Source organism: Cricetulus griseus, chromosome 2 (genome assembly GCF_003668045.3).
Source record: "Cricetulus griseus strain 17A/GY chromosome 2, alternate assembly CriGri-PICRH-1.0, whole genome shotgun sequence".
Taxonomy (NCBI): domain Eukaryota; kingdom Metazoa; phylum Chordata; class Mammalia; order Rodentia; family Cricetidae; genus Cricetulus; species Cricetulus griseus.
This window is the reverse complement of record NC_048595.1, coordinates 419,333,387-419,355,799: the sequence shown is the minus strand read 5'-3', so window position 1 is coordinate 419,355,799 and position 22,413 is coordinate 419,333,387. Positions and strand designations below refer to the sequence as shown.

Below are 22,413 nucleotides of genomic sequence, written 5' to 3'. Positions count from 1 at the left end.
ACTTGCACAAAGCCCTGGGTTTGGTTCCCAGCACCACATAAAAAATAATAAAAAAAAAAACTGGTGGGGCTCAAGATGGCTCAGAGAGTAAAGGTATTTGCTGTTAAGCCTGAGTATCTGAGTTCAGTTTCCAGAATCTACATGGGGGACAGAACAGCCCCACTTGTCTTGTGACATCCCTACAAGCACAGCGGGTGTGTACCCCCTGCCTTCCTTCCACACAAACAAATAAATAAATAAAATATAGGGTTGTTTTTTTTAAGATGAAGATGGGTGTCGTCATGCATGTCTGTAATCTCAACACTCAAGAGGTAGAAGTAGGGCTGTATTCAGGTCAGAGCTCTATGCTCAGTTACATTGAGTTCAAGGCCAGCCTGGGGGAGGGGGGACCACCCAACTCCAATCTCTAACTTCCCTTAAGTCTCTCCATGTGTCACCATACTTTTTATGGAAAACTGCAACATACATTAAATGGGAAAGTAGCTCAGTCATGATTCCATCTCCACCCCAACTTCCCTGCTAACTGACCTCTTATGTGGTGTGCAGCTGTGCCTTCAATCCTGGCACAGAAAACATGCCCGGTGCACTTACACCTCATATGGAGAGATGCTTAAATAAAGGCAAATGTCATCAATATCTCATTTACTTTCCCTTAACCTATGAATCCAGTATCTCGGATTTCTAGAGATACCCAGGCCACACTCTATTCCAGCAGGGGCATCCTCAAAGCCATCTTGAAGGGCCCCATCACAGTCTGCTCAATCTCTCAATTGATCTGTCCTTCTCTAGCTATGGTTTTCATTCTTTTCCACCTACACAGTCCTTAAACTCAGGTCTCAGTGTCTCAGGGGAGTCCTGGCTTATTGAGCACTTACTCAATCTACCCGTTGTGTCTTCATGGTGTCCTCCAGGCCTGAATGGTCCTGCCTTCTGCTTTCCTTGCTCTTCTACCTGGGTATCCCTACGTTTTCTGATGAGGCTCTGGAAGCCCCAGCATCTAAACATATGTCCTGCTCTGGTTTGATTGTTGGTTTTTACTTTTGGAGACAGAATCTCCGGTATCCCAAGCTAGTCTTTATTTCTGTTTGTAACCCAGTGAGAGTCATCTTGACCTTTTCTCCTCTTGCTTCAGCCTGGAGATAGCTAGGAATCCTAGCTTAGGCAAGCACCATCTCCATGCCTGGTTCATCTGTTGTTAATTAGAGCATAACTCCTCTTGTATTTTGGTGCTGTGTAGAAGAATTTAAAAGTCATCATCATCGACATAAAGACAGTGGGCTTTATAACCAACTGTCACATTTGGGCATGCCTATTTTCATAGCAAATCATTATTTTCTAGTGACTAACTGACTTAAAGATTTCAACATGGGAAAACAAAACATAACAGGACAATGCTTTGCTATCAGTCCCACTCTTCCAAAACCAATTTTGGCATTTGTGCTGAAGTCAGTGTTTATCTGGAAAACCTGGGTTCTTTTACATACTTCTGACTGCCCAAACTCCTGTATTCCCTTAAACATAGTTTGCTCTGTATGTCACTGAGAAATCCTGACCCCATTCTACCTGGTTCTACTCTCAGAAATATAAGAATTCCATTAAGAGAAGCCGCACCATTTCAATGGCAGATTTAGAATTGGGCTAGGGACCCAATTTGGACTGAAAAAATCTGTGCTACATTTCTTGTGATTGTACACAGGGAAGTAGGTCTGTTTGCATAATGCCATAGCACCCTTGGATGTAAGGCCATAAAGAAAACAAACCTGATATTGTAAGGGAAATATATCTTTTAAGTATAAATGTACCCATTGAAACAGAAAAAAAATGTTTTTTTACAATAATTGTTCAACATAGGATTTGGCAATCTTTTGAGGGCATGTGAAATAAATAGGGTCAAAATGCAGCTTGTGCTCTTTTCTGTCACACTGCTGCATGACCTTTATCTGCAGGACTGCCGTTTCCCTCCCTAGACAGAAAAAGATCTAGTGGAAAAAATACTTGAAATTTCTACAGTTTTATGTGAATTTCTTTATTTTACTTTTCTTCTGTCCCAGTCCCCAAGGACATCTACTTTTTATGAGTGGTTGATTCTTTCAACTACTATTGATCCAGTGGCCACTGTGTTCCAGGAAACTCTCAAAAGGCATTAAGAATGTAGGTGTTTAGGAGACAATATTGTACTTACACACATACACCCTGCAGTTTAGTGGGCAAGGAAACAGTCAACAGACAAAGAAGCCTTCGGTTTCTTTGAGATTTGGAGCCATCCAAAGGGTGAAATTGAAAATATGATACTCCAAGGAATCAAGAGAAACACATCCTAGCCTTCCAAAGGCTCCAAAAGACATGTGGAACAGACCAACATCAGCAGAGGTGGACAAGTTCAAGCTCAGGTAAACAGGTGTGTAAAGGAGTGTGAGCATGAGCAGAAGAGTCCCCTCTACATACTCAAGGATCTTGGGTTCTATTAAAGATGGCTGGAGTTCACCAGGTAACAATGTATATCCTCACATTAGAATGTCAGTTCTCCCTACTTAGCAGCTAAGCGGCTTGGTCTGTTATTTTAGAGTTATTGCCCCTGTACCCAGTCCATGTGAGCTTCGTGTCATATCTGTTGCCATTATTTTCTTCCTGTATGCTTCACATCACAGAACCACTTAGAAAGAGAAGGGCCACTCTCTGTACACCACAAGGGAGTTCTAGGCTCACTTTTCCTTTTGTATTGTTAGAGAAAATGGGATGCCTGGCATGGAAATCCCCAAAGGTCAGGAAACCCAGGAGGAGAACACATAGAGTTTTCCTAGACGTCACTGCAAGGTGGTTTGCAGTCAAACTAACTGGGGACATCTGCTCTGGAGTTAGGATACGAACAAATACATATTAAAACTCAGAGCCTTCATTGTCCCTGGTGAAGAAGGGAGAAGACATTTTTTCCTTCCTTTTCCTCATACCATTTACCTACTAAAACTTTTAAGCATTTTCCCATCTCTCCAAAATCTTTTTCTTGATACAATAGGTCTTTTATCACATTGAGGGCCTAAGGATGTCTTTCTCAAAATCTTAGAATATGTGTCAAAGGAGATGGTTCCTGTGGCCTGGTTTTCTTTGGGAGGGAAGGAGCCTGTCTCCTCCAGATAGGCATTTTCAGGGTTCAGAGCCACCTGCTGCCACAAAGTGTTGAGAAGTTTATTTTCCCTGTGTGTAAAGGTAGTTACAAACACAGGTAACCTCGCCAAGTTTAGGATGGCATTGTTGAACACTCCTATATGAGAATCAGCTGTTGTCCATCTTGAAAATACCAATGCAATGGCTTGTTTTGTTTAGCCACAAAAATGAATGAGATTTCTCCGCCATTGCAGTCCCCTAGCAAACGACCTACCACGCACATGGCACTCCAGTTTAATAATTTAATACTAAAGTGTTTTCTTCCTGAAATAACTTTGTAAGCAGAATTTCAGTGACAGGAGAAGGTTCTGGCTTTTCATTGTGCCTCCTTAACTTAATGTGGTGATGCACGCCTGTAATTTCAGCACTTGCAAGGTGGAGGCAGGAAGATGGGAAGTTCAAAATTGCCCTTGGTTACCTAGCCAATCCAAGGCCAGCTATCAGACAGACAGACAGACAGACAGACAGACACGCAGGCAGGCAAACAGACATACACACACACACACACACACAGAGAGAGAGAGAGAGAGAGAGAGAGAGAGAGAGGTTTCCTCCATAGCAAAGCCTTATTCTTCTGATTATAACAAAAAAGTGCTGGGTAATCAAAGAAAAGAAAAAGTTTAAGACAACAACAAAATGATAAGAGAGAAAAGCTACAGAACAACCCACTTCCTTGAAAAGATAATGACTTCGTAGAACAAAAAAAAAAGCAATCCTAAAACGAATTTGACACTACCTAGAGTCCTAAATAGTTGAACCAATATTGAGCAGGGCCAAAGCTGAAAGCATACTACTTGACTTCAAACTATTTTAGAAAGTCATAGTAATCAAAAGAAAACTACAAGTGGCCCACTAGAACTAGAAGTCTCACAAATAAATGCACATATCTATGCTCAAATAATTTTCAAGAGGAAAAGTGAGGAATACACAACATGGAAAAGAGAATTTCTTCAACAAATGGTGTTAAAGAAACTAGCTATCCATATGCAGAAGAAAGAAATTGGATCCTTTAGTCTGTGATCATGCCACAGACTAAATCATCTCAAAGTTTACTAGAAGCTTAAATATAAGACCTTTAATAGTAAAACTGAGTTCTTTGTATATTTTGGAGATCAGCCCTCTGTCAAATGTGGGGTTGATGAATATCTTTTCCCAGTCTGTGGGCTGCCATTTTGTCTTGATGACAGTGTCCTTTGCCTTACAAAAGCTTCTCAGTTTCAGGAAGTCCCATTTATCAACTGTTGATCTCAGTGTCTGTGCTACTGGTGTAATGTTCAGGAAGCAGTCTCCTGTGCCAATTAATTCAAGGGTATTTCCCACTTTGTCTTCTAATAGGGTTAGTGTGGTAGGGTTTATATTGAAGTCTTTGATCCATTTTGACTTCAGTTTTGTGCATGGTGATAGGCTTGAGTCTATCTGTAGTCTTCTATATGTCCGCATCCAGTTATGCCAGCACCATTTGTTGAAGATGTTCTCTATGTTCCATCATATAAATTTGGATTGTTTGTCAAAAATCAGGTGTTCATAGGTGTGTGGGTTAATATCAGGGTTTTCAACTCTATTCCATTGGTCTACCTGTCTATTTTTGTGCCAATACCAAGCTGTTTTCAGGACTATAGCTCTGTAACAGAGCTTGAAGTCAGGGATAGTGATGCCTCCAGAAGTCCCTTTATTGTACAGGGTTGTTTTGGCTATCCTGGGTCTTTTGTTTCTCCATATAAAGTTGAGAATTGTTCATTCAGGGTCTGTGAAGAATTGTGTTGGGATTTTGATGGGAATTGCATTGAATCTGTAGATTGCTTTTGGCAAGATTGCCATTCTTACTATGTTGATTCTACCTGTCCAAGAGCATGGGAGATCTTTCCATTTTCTGGTATCTTCTTTAGTTTCTTTCTTTAGAGAGTCAAAATTCTTATGGTATAGACCTTTAACGTTTTTTGGTTAGTGTTACCCCTAGGTATTGAAGCTAGTCTCCAAAACACCAAACAACCCAATTAAAAAGTGGGGTACAGAACTAAATAGACAATTCTCAATAGAGGAATCTAAAATGGCTGAAAGACACATAAGAAAGTGTTCAACATCCTTAGCCATCAGGGAAATGCAAATGAAAACAACTCTGAGATACCATCTTACTCTTTTCAGAATGGCCAAAATCAAAGACACCAATGACAGTTTATGCTGGAGAGGATGTGGAGAAAGGGGAACACTTCTCCACTGCTGGTGGGAGTGCCAACTTATACAGCCACCTTGGAAATCAGTATGGCAACTCCTCCAGAAAATGGGAATCAGTCTACCACAAGATCCAGCAATTCCACTCTTAGGCATATACCCAAAAGAAGCACATTCATACAACAAGGACATCTGTTCAACAATGTTCATAGCAGCACTATTTGTAATAGCCAGAAACTGGAAGCAGCCTAGATGCTCCTCAACTGAAGAATGGATAGAGAAAATGTAGTACTCTACACAATAGAGTACTACTCAGCAGAAAAAAAAATAATGGAATCTTGAAATTTTCAGGAAAATGGATGGAACTAGAAGAAACCATTCTGAGCCAGGTAACCCAATCACAAAAAGACAAACATGGTATGTACTCACTCATATGTGGATTTTAGACATAGAGTAAAAGATTACCAGCCTACAATGCCAGAGAAGCTAGTAAACAAGGAGGACCCTAAGAGAGACATACATGGTCCCCTGGAGAAGGAGAAAGGTTCAAGATCCCCTGAGCAAATTGAGAACACAGGAAGAGGAGGGAGGGAGCTATGAGAATGAGAAGGGAAGAAGAGGAAGGATGCAGAGGTCATGAGGGAGCAGAAAGTTTGAATCAGGGGAAGAATAGAAGAAAGGATATGTGATAGGTAGGGTTTTAGTTGGGGGGGTTGGCAGGGGAGGACAGGAGGGAGAAGGGAACTGGGATTGTCATGTAAAACAATCTTGTTTCTAATTCAAATAAAAAAATGATAAAAAAATTTAAAAAATAGTAAAACTGAGAGGGAAACAGTGTAGAGATGCTTCATTACATTGGTCTTGGAAATATACATTTATATATCCCCCAAACCACAGACATCAAAACAAAAAACTGAATGACGAGAAACCTATCAAAGGCAGTCTAGCCCCAGAGTCTACTCTCTATGACCCAAGACAGGTCAGACCTCCCTAGGGATTCATACAATGTCCAGGTACAGAAAAAAAAAATGCTGTGTATGTCATGTCTGATGGTAGGTGTCTATAAACACAGCACTCAGAGCACAGAGGCAGAATGATCAAAAGTTCTAGACTAGCCTGGGCCACACAGCAACATCCTGTCTCAAAACAACCTACAGTAGTACAAAAAGAGCAAATACAGCTACACAGACAAGCCAGGCGTTATGGCGCTAATGCTCTCACTCTCTTCACACCTCTACACAGACTCAGTGAGAGGAGACCAAGGCAGCTTCCACACATGGGTGTTGACTGACTGCGTGGCAGGATTGCCATGGAAAGTAACCAGGAAGTCAGTTTCTCTTTAATCAAATATTTATTAACTTCAGAAATGGGACCTCACATGGGAAGCAAGAAAGTGAAAGTAAAATTGTATTTTTCCTCAGTGAACAGAAAGTGAGTCCTGAAATGCCTGACCAGAAAAGTTATGAAAATAAAGGCATACTCACTTTTTCAGATTCTAAATACCTATGCCTTGAGGACATAAGAAAACTTTCTACTATCAAAAACAGTTCATACCCAAAAAAGTTTGTTTGTTTATTTACTTTTTGAGATTATACTTTATATAACTGTCAGATAATTACTCAGTTGGGGTATGCACTTTCATAGTCTTTTTTACAATATCAAAGTAATGGCATGTCAGCCTTTAAGCATATGGGAAGAAAGAGTATTCTATCATCAGAAAGTTCTGCATAGCCAGAGGACCCCTCAAAGTCTCTTTGGGGAACCATGGGGTCAGGAACCAAAAAAGAGTCTCTGAGAGGCCTTCTGTGTCTAAAGTCACTTACAGATATACATTCTCATGTATTAACACTACTGTGGTCTGTGATAAAGGATACTGAAGTTATCCTTTATCACTCCATGAAGACACCAGTCTTTGTCCAGTTCTTTATTCTGGGACACAAGAACCTGGAACTCCTGACAAGTTCTCACCAACCTCCAGAATCATCATTACCACTGAGACCTACCCGCCCTCAGTATCATCACTACCTAAAAGCCCCAGTACCAATCTCCTCCAAGCCCCAAGGACTCTCTGAGTGAGAGCTCTGATTCCATGGGTCTTCAGTGTGAAAGCTTTGGGTTCTCCACCACTTTCAGAATACTTTCTCAACCTCTTATGAGACATAAATCCTCCACAAGGTCTATCTCCAGCATTTCTCACCTTTAGTTCCTGATGCTAACTAGCTCATACAACATGAAGTCTCCTGAGTAAACTGGGAGCATGGTGGGGGGTAGGAAAAAGAGGAGAGGAGAAGGAGAGGGGAAAGGGAAACATAAGGGATCAAGAAAGTCAAGTTGGGGGAGAACAGAGGAGAGCAAGAGAAGAGACCTTAATAGAGGGAACTGGTATGGGCTTAACGAGAAATCTGGCATTAGGGAAATATCCAGGGATCCACAAGGATGACCCCAACTAAGAATCTAAGCAATAGTGAAGAAGCTACCTTAAATGTTCTTCCCATACAATGAGATTGATGACTACCTTAAATGCCATCTTAGAGCCTTCATCCAGTAGCTGATGGAAGCAGAAGCAGAGATTCACAGCTAAGCACTGAGCTGAACTCTTGGTATCCAGTTGTAGAGAGGAAGGAGTAATGAGCAAGGGGTCAAAACCATGCTAGGAAAACCCACAGAAACAGGTGACCTGAGCAAGTGGGAGCTCACAGATCCCAGTCTAACAGCTGGGGAACCAGCATAAGACCGAACGAACTAGGCTCCCTTTACATAGATATCAGTTGGGGGTCTGGGCAGTCTGTGGGGCACCTGGCAGTGGAACCAGTATTTATTCCTAGTGCACGAATGGGGCTTTAGGAGCCCATTCCCTGTGGAGGGATACTATCACTCTAGATACAGGGGGAGGGCCTAGGTCCTGCCCCAAATGATGTGACAGACTTTACTGATCCCCATGGGAGGCCTCACCCTCCCTGAGGAGTGGATGGGGGGGTGGGATGGGTATTTGGTGTGGGAAATGGGAGGATAGGAGGGAGAGGGAACTGGGGCTTGTATGTAAAATAAGATTGTTTTGAATTTAAATAAAAATTAAGACAATAAAAAATGAAAACACTGAAAAAACTTCATGAATAAATAAGCAAATGAATGAAGTCGCCCCATTAATTACTAATTTTTCTTGCTTGAGGTTTTCTAATATTAATCTCTACCTTCTTTTGAAATAGATATGAAAGCACCTTTCATTTTCTAGTGACCAATTTTACTTATAAGAACTGGTCTTAGGCTGGAGAGATGGCTCAGCAGTTAAGAGCACTGACTATTCTTCCAGAAGTCCTGAGTTCAATTCCCAGAAACCACATGGTGGCTTAATAAATAAATAAATAAATAAATAAATAAATAAATAAATAAATAAATAAATAAAATCTTTAAAAAATTTAAAAAAAGAACTGGTCCTCAGAACTGAAAGAAAATAATCACTTCATAGAGAATCTAGGTTCTAAAACCCATTGACCTGGGCTTGCTGTGTATCTTCCCATTCTTGACTCTATTGGATTGATGTGCGTGCTTTCCAGATTCCTCTCAGCCATTTCCTTCAGCAGTCTTACTACCTGAGGTGATAAATACATTTTGGTTAACCAAACAGGCCCTTCCTCAAGGAGCTGTCTTGCCTCTCAGGATAATTCGTCATTTTATTATAAGCTCTACCTTTGGGCTTTTCTTTGTAGCTTGTAGGGAGACACTATAACCACACCTCTTAAGGGCTGGCTACAGCTGTGCCCGACCACGCCCATCAGAGTGTGGTCAAGGTGATGTCAGGGTTACAAGGTGATGTCAGGGTAACATGTGAGAGGTTTAAAGGGATAGCCAAGGCACATGGTAGCTCTCTTTCCTTGCTGCTTTGGCACGCTCTGTCTTTCTGTTGTTTGGCATTTACCTATTAAAGTTATCCTGACCTTATGGACTACACATTAGTTATTCACCGTAATAGTAGCTCTGGCTTTTCTTTTCCTCAGGCTTCTACTTGCCTTTTTAAAAGTTCTTCCTTATAACTCAACTTTCTCCAGGCTATTGGTAGAAATAAGAGAGATATTGATTTCCAATGTAAATTATGGCATCTGATGAGAACTTGCTGATACATTCATGGACTAAGTAAATCATGAAGAATTGAGGAGTTTCTTTTATAACTGAATTGTTAGAATAAACCCCAAAGGCAATTTTCAACTGAATAGAAAGTTGCTCTTGAATCTTGTCTGTGATTTATAAGACTGACTAAAAGAACTTTATCGGATTGGAAACAGTAGCCAATGATTCTTGGGCTGGGAGAAGCCTTGTTCAGTAAAGCCCTGCCCTACAAGCTTGAGGACCTGAGTTCAATCCTGAACCTATCCCTGCACCTTCTCTAAGCATCGGCATCCACAAACCTCAGGAGAAGATTCTTTATTAGCTCCACCAGTTTGACCTTTGCCAGTTTTCCTATAAGCACCATAAACTCCTATTGATTGTCTAGAAGAGACTAGACATATTAACAGGTACCCACCTGCACACAATATGGTCATGGGCTGGGAAAGTGGATGACACTTGTAAGGAAAGGTGGAAGGAGGCAGAAAGGAGAGAAATTGGGGGAGGAAGGGATAGATGGAGGAGAAACATGATCAAAGAGAGGGAAAAGTAGTAGTTGGGCTTTTAAATTACTTTCTAATATGTTAATATCTATCATTTGTGTTTTTAAGATGTTCATCATCTTGTATTACATGCAAGAACCAAGTGAATATAAACTAGCATAATTTCTTCATCAAACCACAGAGAAGCTGATGCCGTGGAATCATCCATAAAAGTGAAAAGTAAGCATTTTGCTGAGTGTTGTGGGCCCAGCTGTGTAATTTTGTTTTCCTCAGAAACCCAGATGCAATACACAGTAGAAATATTCAGGCGCACTTGAGTCATATATGCCAGTTCTAGCCCTTTTCTCTGTTACCTGGTAGACAGGGTCTTGCAGGGCACCTTTTTTGGGGGACCTGACCCGTGTCCATAGAGCAAGACAAAGAGAAGTCAGGCAATGCTCTAGAGAGGACCTCACTATCACTGTTCTTTCCCCAAAATCCTCTGTTCTGCCACTATTCTACCTTTCCCTGCGCGCCACCTCCATTCACTAATAGGTATTGAGAACATTAACTGCAGGTGCAATTGGTGAAAAGGGGGCTCTAATGGAGCCTTATAAGTCCCTGCACATGCAAATATTCACACATGTAATGAAGCCTCAGAACTGCCCCCAGGTACTACCTCGTTACTTTGATTCAAAGAATGGCAAGCACTGTCTGCACCAGTTCCAGTGTCAGTCACAAACAAGGCCTGACCCTCAGCCCTGGCTCTCCCAGCTATTGAGAAACATGAGAAAGTTCCTAAAACCCTACTGTGCAGTAAAGTAGCAGGCAGACTTGCCCAGAGTTTTAGTAGTGATTCTATTTGTTTATTTATTATTTACTGAAGCTACATAAACTTTTAAACTTACCCCAATGGCAGCTAAGATTGGAGCCTGGTAAATCCACCGGTCTCCAGCACTAAGTTCCCAACACCTGAGATGCAGAATAGAGGAAGGAAGGAAGGAAGGAAGGAGGGAAGGAAGGAAGGAAGGAAGGAAGGAAGGGAAGAGAAAAAAGAAAAAGAAAAAAGCTTAATGAATTTGACAAAATAAATAAATGAGAATCAATTCTAACCCCAGCTGCTTCTTTTGGAGAAACAAATGCATTTTTTTACATTCTTATCCCGATTTCCTTACCATGAGGGAGCCCCTATATCAGTGTTATAGTATTGGGAAGTTACTCCTATAGTGGTCAGGTCAAGACCTTGTTTCCATAGCCACAAAAAAAGCTCCTAGTTTCCTATTTGTGGCACAATGGTACTTTGCTTTTGATGGCATCACGATGAGACATAATAATTTAAAAGTTTTTGGCAAAAAAATCTACCTCTTTCAGAAGTTAGAACAATTTTATTTCATAGTTTATTATCTATAGAACTACAATAGAAAATTGAACACAAATGGTTCTTATCATATAAATAAATAAAAACTCAGCTTCGTTGATGGACTATAAATCGTTAGTGTCCTCTTGTCTAGATTTTGCATTTATTTGTAAATCTTCAGTATTGAATTTCATGAACATAAGTGGTTCATTCATGTCTCATTTGCACCAATTTAACATCTTCCTAGTTATTGAATAGGGAGATAAACATTTTGGCAAGTGTTCATTTAATATCTGTTTACAGTTTATTTTAATAGCATTAGTAAAAATACCCCACAATTTATCTATTTGTTACAATTAATTCTAATAATTCCTAACTAAAATTTAAGTGACACATAGTCAGAGAATCAGTGTGGGGAGATGGTGGGGGTGTTGTGAGGTACCCTAAGTGCCCAGAATATATAGAATGCAGAGGGCCATTAAATGTTTGTTGAAATAATGTAAATTGAATCCAAAATAAGTTTAACTCCACCTCACCTAATCTGGTTTGTAAAAGCCATACACTAGATTAAATATTATAGATTTTTTAAAAATTATCTCTACTTACAAGTTTAATGTAACATTTAAAACAATTGTTTTAAACTTACAGACATGTAAATAAAAGTCTTCCATTCTTTCTACTCAAAATTCAGTATTGATTATACCCATAGACAATGATGGAAAGAATTTGAGGCAATAAAATGTTAATTTTTCACATTCTAGATGATAAACTTATCAAGAAATTATGCTTTATAAATACCTTATAGACAGTGAAATGCTATTTCAACAATTTTTAAAGGGTAAAATATATTCAGTCCATATATACAACTATGTGTTTTTAGAGTATATTTTTCATATACAAGTAATACATTCTCACCTCAAAAACCCTAAAATAGAAGAAGACTATTTTATACTGAGACACTCTGATCTTCCCTGAATTCTCTCATTATTTTATTAAATATGTGACAGTGCCTATGCATTTCTGAATGAATACAAATAGCACACTCTTACTTTCCCTTATTGCTGTATTTTGGATCTTAAACTGCCCTCTGGAATCCCTTGCATTTAAGGTCTTATCCCAGTGTCTGGCATCACTGGAAGGTGGTAGGATTTCTACCAGGTGGTGTCTAGTGGAAGGAAGTTAAACTGTTGGAGAATGCCTGTGAGGGAAAATTGGGAGCCTCCAGCCCCTTCCTTTTGATTCCCAGATACCATGAAGTGAGCAGCCCGTCTCATTGAGATGAACTATAAAGCCCAACAGCAGTCATGGGTCAAAACCTCTGAGAGTGAAACATAAATTTTCTCCTACTTTTAAGTTGATTGTCTTGAGTATTATGTCACAGCAGCAGAAAGCTCTGATGACTAACACTGATGGCAGGCATGATGAAATCTAGAATCACCCACAAGACAAACCTCTGGTCCTGTCTGTGCGTTTCTCAATGGGTGATTGATTTCTGAAACCCCACCCTAAGTATGGGAGGCACCATTCAGTGGGTGAGAGTCCTGAACTGAATAAAAAGAAGACAGCAATCAGAGTGTACATATTCATCCTTCTCTGCACCCTGGCCACAGAAAAATGACCGGCCACCTCATGTCCTGCCTCCACGACTTCTCACCCTCGATACCCTCAAAATGTGAACCAAAATAAATCCTGCCTAAGTTGGTTTTGTCTGGTATCCTTGTCACAGGAGCAATAAATGGAACCAAAACACTAACAGACATATCTCACAAAAATACGTAATCTATACGCTGCTGTGCAATTTTATTTTCCTTTTGAATATACATATAAAATTGTGCATATGTAGATTTCTATATTGGTACCAAAATATACCAGTCACACATGTATTTTTGCAAGACTGTAACGTAGAGATCAGCAAACTAATTCTGGTCCCTCCCAACTGAAGTCTGCACAGCCAATGAACTTAGAATCTTAATAGACTGGAAATCCAAGACCCAGAACTGTTACACTTGCACATGGAACACTGAATTGAACATTTCCAGCATTATGTACAGGCATCTCTTCCACATTATTCAATAGGCAAGAAAGATAAAAGATTGTAACTAAGTTGCACACATCATGGATCACACTACCCTCAAAAGCCTTCATCTGTAAAGTCTTGATGTATCTGTTACAAGGCTTTTGGATCCCATACATTTTCATTTCAGTTTTTAGCGTTTAATAAAATTCTCACAAACTTTTTTCTCAGCCTCACTGACATTTTAGTATCATGTCTCCTAGCACATGGGATTCAATCATGCAATTCCAACTCTACAAAATCATTATATTTGAATGTAGGTCAAAAATCTGCTGTCTCTAAGTGTATCAAAAACTTGACTTCGATGGGTTAGAGTGTTAAATTTTCAAATTTTCTTTTTTGACATAATAAAAGAGGCAAGTGAGATGTCAGACATTTTCAAGAAAGTGCTATAACTCCGTATTCTAAATTAATTTTTTAACGGCCCACATCATACACAGCTGAGGAATGAAACTCAGTTCAGATGTTTTTAAATAGATTTTAGCACTCTTAGAATAAAGTTGAATGTTGTAGTTACAGGCTCAAATGTTTGACTAGAAAGTAGGACTTTATACACTAATATGGGGAACCAGCCACGTTACTTCCTTTTCCCTCTCCACCATATTCAGTAAAAATAGAGGAGGCAAGAGAGGCTGGACCCTGGAGAGCATACAAATCCTAAAATGTTTGAGTGCATCTTTTTGTTGCCTTTTCTACTGCACAACCCACCTTTGCTTCTAAATGATGAAACTAAAGTAGAACAAAGGAGTTACAGGTCCCCTGCTCACTGGCATCCTTTATTTCCTCTAAATGAACCAAGAATAAAGTAGTTTTGTTTCTGTTGCTGTGATAAAATGCCCTGACAAGAAGCAATTGGGGAGAAAGGGGTTTATTTGGCTAGCATTTCTAGGTTACAGTCCATTAATAAGGGCAAACCAAGGCAGTACTCAATCAGCTAGTCACATCACATCCATGCTGCCTGCTTGTTTGCTAGATACTCGGCTACCTTTCTTCTATCTTATGTAATTCAGGACCTCTGCCTAAAGAATTGTGCTGCCCACAGGCATCAGGGTCTTCCCATCTCTGGTGTCTTATAAAGTGTTACCAGTCTTGTAAGTAAATAGAAACAAGAACAAAAAGTGCTTATTTCATAATTTTATCAATTAGCTTACCTTCCCCTAGTCTGATAAAACTTGATAAAATTTTAAGACTGGGCCAGGCAGTGGTGGAGCACACCTTCAATACCAGCACTAGGGAGTCAGAGGCAGGTGGATCTCTAAGTTTCATACCAGCCTAGTCTATAGAATGAGTTCCAGGGCAGCCATGGATACATAGAGAAACTCTGTCTTGAAAATGCAAAAAGAAAAAAATTAAGACTGGAAGAGACTTTTTTGTATTTCCAATAGCTCGGGGCTGAGGGTCTATTTTAGTGCTAGATTGCATGCCTAGAAAGTACAAGGCCCTGCAGAACTAGAAAAAAAAACAATCCTAAGTGAGGTAACCCAAAACCAGAAAGACAAATACAGTATTACTCACTCATAAGTGGATACCAGAAATAAAGCAAAAGATACCCAGCCTACAGTCCACAACCCCAGAGAAGCTTGAGCCCTCTTCCAGAAACAGATGGAAGCAGATACAGAAATCCACAAGTAACCAATGGGCCAAGCTCCTGGAGTACAATCAAAGTAAGGGAAGAACAAAAATATGAACAAAGGAGTCAAGACCATGATGGGGAAAATCCACATAATCAACTGACCCGAGCTAGTGAGAGATCACTGACTTAGGTCTGACAAATGGGGAACCTGCATAAGACCATAATAAGACCAAACTAGACTCCCTTAATATAGGTGACAATTGTGTGACTGGGACAATAAATGAGGCCACTGGCAGTGGGTCCAAGACCTAACACTAGTGCACAAACTGACTTAATGAAGGCCATTCTATATGGAGAGATACCTTACCCAGTCTAGACACAGGGTTGTGGGGATGGAGAGGTGCCTTGGTCCTGCCTCAACTAGATGAAGGGACAAACTTAGTAGACTTCCTATGGGAGGCTTTACCCTCTCTGTGCAGAAGACAGGATGAGGAGGGAATGGAGGGAGTGGGAGGAAAGGAGCAAGGGGGAACTGGGATTGAAATGTAAAAAATAAATTAATAAAAAAATAATTTTAAAAAGAAAGTACAAAGCCCTGGGTTCAAACCTTGACAACACACACAAAAGAAAACTCAGCAGTTGAGTGTGGAATCTTAAGAATAATGGACAAAGACATGTTTTGATTATCATAGTTTTTTTAATTGATCACAAAGATCATGAAGTTCAACATCTGAATCTCTCTGTGAGCCTCTCTGTTCTCTGACCTATGAGCTAAACAGCTTCTGGGCAATGCACTAGAGTCTACCATTGCACCACTGCACACAGGCCACTTCATGTGACTCCCAAAAAGGACCACAGTGTCAGGAACAGCAGACAAGAGAAAGCCTGAGTCTACAAAACCCCCACCCCCATTTTGATTGCACTAACCTTGTGTCTGCTACAGTGGCCCGCACCACTGCCCAAGCCACAACAAACGCTGCTGGAAATCCTGTAACAAGAAAAGGATTTGGAATCCATATTTACTTTCAGATCAGATTTTTTCTCTCACCTATAATTAGCAGTTGAGACAGAAAAATAGATACACAAAAAATATTGTTGTAAATAAGAAAAGTGTACCTAATGCTATCTCATCCATTTGAGAAGTGAGTGGCAGCATAAAGGGCAAATTGCACCTGGAAATCTGAAGATGATGGTATTTGGTCAAATTTTCACAGCAGGGATTAGAGAGAAACCACATTTGGAGGGAATTGGAATTCTCAAAGCTATAACCATACAGAGGGTGGTACATTCTGACTTTCGCCACAAAAACACCTACTTCCAAGGAGTGGGGCAATAAGGGTAGAGAAAGGTTGGAAGAAGCTGTGGGCTTTAAAACATTACACTGTTTGCATTCTCAAAGTGGAAGGCAGGGAGAAGCTGCCAGCAGGCTTCAAAGTCAGGGTGACGTGTCAGATAACGTGCATATCAGATATTTACATTACAACTTGTAACAGTAGCAAAATTACAGTTATGAAGTAGCAACAAAATAATTTTGTAGTTGGAGGTCACCACAACATGAGGAACTCCATTAAAGGGTCACAGCACTAGGAAAATTAAGAACCACTGCTGTACAATTTCTTTCAAAGACTGAAATTGCAAAGAGAGAGGCAGAAGATAGACTAGCTACAGAATTTATTGTCATGTGGGATTGTGCTAACAAAATCAACGTAATGTTGGGTAAAAGATGCCCCATACCCGTGTCTGTGAGAGTCCTATGTACTTTAGTGTGTGTTCTGAAACCCCCTCATGAAATAGAGATTGCAAAAGACTGTGGTTGTTTACTGTTGCATCATCCCAAAGACAAAATCATTGAGAGAGAATTAACAACAGTTGTAAAAGAAAGTTAGAAACATAATTTGCATGGAAGTATACTAGTAACAAATCACTTTTATCCTTTTTTTCTTTCCTCCATTGGAAGATCTGAAATCAGGTCTCCAGGTTTCACTGTGTCCAACTCCCGGCTTTAACTGAGCAAACACAGACTTCGCTGAGTGGCAAGAGCCCAAATAAAGAGCTGGTGAGGAGGCCTGAACCTGCTCGTTATCAAGACATAAGAAATCAAAGAAAAAAAGAACGAATTCATAATGCACACAATCAATGTAGAAATTCGTAAAGGGAAAAAAAGAGCAAGCTGGGTTCACAGACAAAACTTTACCCATAAACACCATTTCAAAATTACAACAGCATTACAGTCAGTCAACATTTTGTCATCCTAAAGGCCTTCAGTGAGTTATCGAGAAGTTCTTTTTTCCTTAGTTCACATTTTTCAGATGCTGTGACAATTTTAAGGCAAAATGGGCAAAGGAAAATGTTCCTGCATGGAAGCAGACACCCACAGCTAAACACTGAACTTAACTCCTGGAATCCAGTTGCAGAGAAGGAGGAGTGATAAGCAAAGGGGTCAAGACCAGGCTGGAGAAACCCACAGAAACAGCTGACCCGAACAACAGGGAGTTCATGGACGCCAGACTGATAGCTGGGAAACCAGCATAGGACTGACCCAGACCCCTGGGAGGAGGTCTGGGCAGTCTATGAAGCCTCTGGCAGTGGATCAGTAATTATCCCTAGAATACAAATGGACTTTGGGAACCCACCCCATATAGAGGGTTACTCTCTCAGCCTAGACACTCAGGAGAGAGGTCTAGGCCCTGCTCCAAATGATATGACAGACTGTGAAGATCTCCAATAGAAGGTCTCACCCTCCCTGGGGAGCAGAAAGGGGATGGGATGGGGGGCTAGTGGGGGACAGAGGAGGAGGGGAGGGAGAGCGAACTGGGATTGACATGTAAAACAAGCTTTTTTATAATTTAAATTTTTAAAAATCTGAAAAAAAAAAGAAAGAAAATGTTTCTGCATCTTTGGGAGGGGAAAAAAACAAGTCTTCCAATTTAGTCCTCAGACTTTAGTACCTTTCCCTATGCTGAGCATTCATAATTCAAATATTAAAGTAGCAACTTAGTTCTGTCTGCAACTGTTCAATCTCCAGGCGCTTCTCTTCTAACCACCTTGGTTTTTCCTTTCCCTGAAACTTCAACAAGTACACGGTATTGTTTTCTCTGTCTCTTGTTGAGATCTTGACTGATCTAGTAATTGCCTAGTACTGGTAAATAGTTTGTGGAATGTGAGCATCCTGTTTTTAAATTTACTCTACTGAAAGTAATTTGAATAGTCACCTGGCAAGAATGGTAAGGCTCTGTAACTAGTTGTAACTTTATGTGTTAAATGCAGTCAAAATAGTACTGCAGATGCTTTTGTGACATCCTCATTATTTGACCTGGAGACATAAATCAGAGGTATGCTGTTGTAGCTTATAAATTCAACCTTCAAAATTGTTAGGAAGAAACCATGGACAGAGAGAGCAGACATGGCACAAGGCATGGGCCTGGAAGGTTTGAACAAGTACAGCTAATAATGTGCTCCTTCAAGCTCCTTCCACAGAGTTCTAGTGAGAATTTGGCCTAGGAACACTAACCACAATTTAAGTTTGAGAAGGTTGTTAAATGCATTTCATTAACAGGACAGTGAAACAAAAGAAAAGTAATAAGGTAAGATGGGCAGGATCATTGTAGGGAAATAACTGCAGGAATGCTGGTGATGAACAAGACACAATACACTCAATTCCATAACCATTCAGAGGAAAGGTGACTCGATTGCTTACCCCAGCCTATCAAGATGAAGCCCCACAGGTATTTGGTGTCCGAAAAGAAAGACACAAAGATTAAGTTATGCAGGTAGAGCCCTTCCACCAGGATCCAATAATAGTTTGTAGCCAAGAAATAAATAAACATCACCACAGCGATCTTGCATCCAACCTGTTAAAAATGAACCAGAATTGGATTGAATTAGGACATTTCATTATGCTGAATGCCACCCTGAGACCACCAAAAAATAATTCTTCTATTTAGCTTCTGATAATCAAAAAAATGTCTTAATTCATGAGACTGCAGAGAACATTGGAGAGACCAGAATCAAGTTGTCTTAACACAGGACTCTACAAACTACAGACTTGATTCTGTTTTTTAAGTAAGGTATTTTTTTTTCTTTTTGTAGCTACCAAATTTCATAATTCTTTCTTTTTATAAAAATAACACATGATCATCAGGAAAAATAGAATAGAAAAATGAGGAAAAATATTATATTAGTCATGTTTCTATGATGAATTTGTTTCATTCCAGGATTTTCATGTGACTGCTACAGCAAAATAAATTGCGTCAAACGTTAATGACTGAAAAGTGTAAATGTTTCCCATCTGAGGGATGACAGAAGGACTCATCGTTCTGCTGATCTGAGCTGGGCTCAGTTCACCCTCACCAGACTCCCTCACAGGGTCTGCTTTATCCATCTCACTGTCACTTTACTCCATAATACTGGGGGAAACAAACCATAGGTCAGGCCAGGATCACACAACAGAACCACAAAGTCAAAGGGAAACAGAGATACAGACGGCCATTCACTGGGACTGTGGAGAAAGATCAGTCTACTATAATTAAGTACCAGGTGCCAATCTAAGTTGATCATCTCCCATGACCAAATTACTGAATTACTGTGTGACTCTAAACTCTAAGACTGGAGCATTTAGAGAAAACACACTTCAAGGGTACCCATGATAGCCACTGTGATCCATACATTAAATTCCTTTGCAATCATTCATTTTGCAGATGTTCTTGTAGAATGAATCCAAATGAGTGATTAGACATGAGAGGACAGTTTTGTAAATAGATAGATAGATAGATAGATAGATAGACAGACAGACAGACAGACAGACAGATAGATAGATAGATAGATGATTGATAGATAGAGATAGATAATAGGAGAAATCCCAGTGCAAGTTAATAAATGTTTAGTGAAATATGAAATGGAACTTATTTATTAAAATTCTGTAGTGAGAGAAAATGAAAACACGTACATACTGAGACTTGTCCACAGATGGTCCTCCAATGAAGTTCTGAAGGTCACCCTGCATCACCAGAGACTGCAGAGCTTCTATTCCTAGGTGAGCCTGGGCCACTCTGTCCTTGACAAAGATGCTCACAGCTCTCAGCATGAAGGACACAAACAAGTGCAGGTGGATATAGTTCCTAGTACAGTGCAATCGTCTATGCAGAGAAAACGTTCATTATTTAGATTGGATAAAATTAATAACAGAGGAATAAAATACATCTGACCAGCACAAACATCCCCCCTTAAGGAAAATATGGTAAACTCAAAAATGAAAAGTCATTATTATGTTTCTTACATAAACTACTTGAGTCTGAAATTAAAATAAAACTTTATGAGTATTCATTTTAAATATATTCTGACCTACCATAATTGGGTTCCAGTTTTTGCTTTCTTAACTATTGTACTATACTATACTGCAATGTCAATACAGTGCTCTCTCTCTCTCTCTCTCTCTCTCTCTCTCTCTCTCTCTCTCTCTCTCTCTCTCTCTCTCTCTCTCTTGGATTCCATCAGTAAGAGTCTGCTACATGTTCACAAAAATTGGGAGGTCAGAAAAGAAATTCTGAGTTCTCAGATAACAAGATTTCATGACTCACACATGGGTTTGATTACTCTTACCCTGTCTGTTCTTTGCTTACATCGTATGTTTATGTATCACTTGAAGTCTCAGTCAGAGACCCTTCCTTCTCTCTTTTTACCCTCCAAAACCACTACACACTGGTTGGCATTGTGCAAACCACTGTATACTCCCTCGGGCCCCTTTAGCCCCATCTCCCACTTCTTTCATAAACTCCTGGACTCACAACTGTGTGTGTCATATAGTATAACCATCCTATACATGCTATTCTCTGGTGTAGTTCAGTTTTGTTGGTTACAATTTTGTGTCAATTTAAATTATATAGAATTTTGTGTTTTGTGATGATATCCAATAGTACCAAAATAATTTGGGAAAAATGAGTTACTCCACCATGAATGAAAATTTTTGTTAAGTTGTGTACAGTACCAACCACTTTGCAAAAAAAAAAAAAAAAAAAAAAAACTGAGCTAGAGATTTATTAGCCTAAAGGCGTCACATACTTGATGCTTTCAGTTTTTAGAAAACATGAGAATGAGTTGTCAAAGACAATTAACAATATGTTTAGTTAAGTATCCTATATTAGCTAGAAGGAGGAATTGCAATGGGAAGCTCAGTTGGTGGAGTACTTGCCTAGCATTCATGAAGCCCTAGATCTAATCCCTAGGACCATATAAATCAGGTATGGTATTGAGACTGCTATCCCAGCACTGTGCAAGCAGAGGCAAGGGGATCAAGATCAGACAGATCATCATTAGTGTGGTGGTTAGAAAGAAAATGGTCCCCAAAGAAAATGGCACCAGAGATGTGGTCTTTGGGAGGAAGTGTGTCACTGTGGGGGCAGGCTTTGAGGTCTCTTTTGCTCAAACTTCCCTCAGTGACTTCCTGATGCCTGTAAGATGTAACACTCCAGCACCACATCCGACTGCCATGCTCCTCGCCATGATGATAACAGACTGAACCTCTGAAACCATACCAATTACATTTTTTTCTTTATAAGAGTTGCCATGGTCATGGTGTCTCTTCTCAGCCATAAAAAAACCCTAATTAATACAACTAGCCACATAATAAATCTGAGGCTAGCCTGGGCTACATGAAACCATTATCTCAAAAAAATTAAATTTCATTAGGAAAAGGTTATTGAAGACAGATTTTGTGCATTGGATGTCTTCTACAGATAGGCATTAGAACATTCCTTCTAGGAGAAAACGAAATGGGAACTATTCACCTGAAGTAGCCAATGATGAGAATGGCCACAGCCAAGGAGCCAAAAGAGATGGAGTAGCCAACAGTGTACAGGATGTAGATACTTTCAAAGAACTCTTGCTGTAGGGGGAAAGACAGTCAACATATGTAAAAGAAAATGGTTCAAAACAATTACATCACTTTTGGAATATTGTGTCTGATTCTCTCTAGCTGTTATGGGCTGTAATTTACATGCTATGAAATGGACATCTCTAAGACAAGCTGCTTGACAGCTTTTGAGACACCAAGTTTATTTGTGCCCCTTACTAGTAAAAAGGCCACCCACACACAACCTCTATTCCAAATTTTGTCACCACAAATTAGCTTTCTCTATTCACACTCTTGATATTCTTCCAGATTGTTCTTAGACTTAAAAATTATAAAATGTACGCTCTTTTGAGAACAAACAGCTTTTGATAATCTTCAATACTGTTATATGTATTTATACTTCATTTCCTGATAATTTTGTATTTAAAATGATCGAATCACAGAATATGGGAAATATAATAAGTGGTGTTTCATGTACTCTCCATCCATCATCTTTTAATGGTTGTATCTAACATAATTATATATACTAAGAAATATAAAGAATTCAACACTGTTGCAATGTACTGATAGCTATTTCTGTATAATTGTATCACACATGAAAATTTTTATGGCTACCACTGAAATCAAGGCACAGAAGTCATCCACCAG

General features: G+C 39.7%; 1 protein-coding gene across 1 annotated transcript in view; it reads right to left on the bottom strand.

Moving 5' to 3' along the window:
* Pth2r (parathyroid hormone 2 receptor) overlaps positions 1–22,413 on the bottom strand; it is a 68,583-nt gene that overhangs the window by 19,003 nt on the left and 27,167 nt on the right. The window contains exons 5-9 of the mRNA XM_027396062.2: positions 21,701–21,798; positions 19,864–20,053; positions 18,616–18,769; positions 15,846–15,906; positions 10,823–10,886 (exon numbers count right to left, since the gene is read on the bottom strand). Of these exons, the coding sequence (XP_027251863.1) occupies positions 10,823–10,886; positions 15,846–15,906; positions 18,616–18,769; positions 19,864–20,053; positions 21,701–21,798 (567 nt within the window). The remainder of the gene's footprint in view (positions 1–10,822; positions 10,887–15,845; positions 15,907–18,615; positions 18,770–19,863; positions 20,054–21,700; positions 21,799–22,413) is intronic.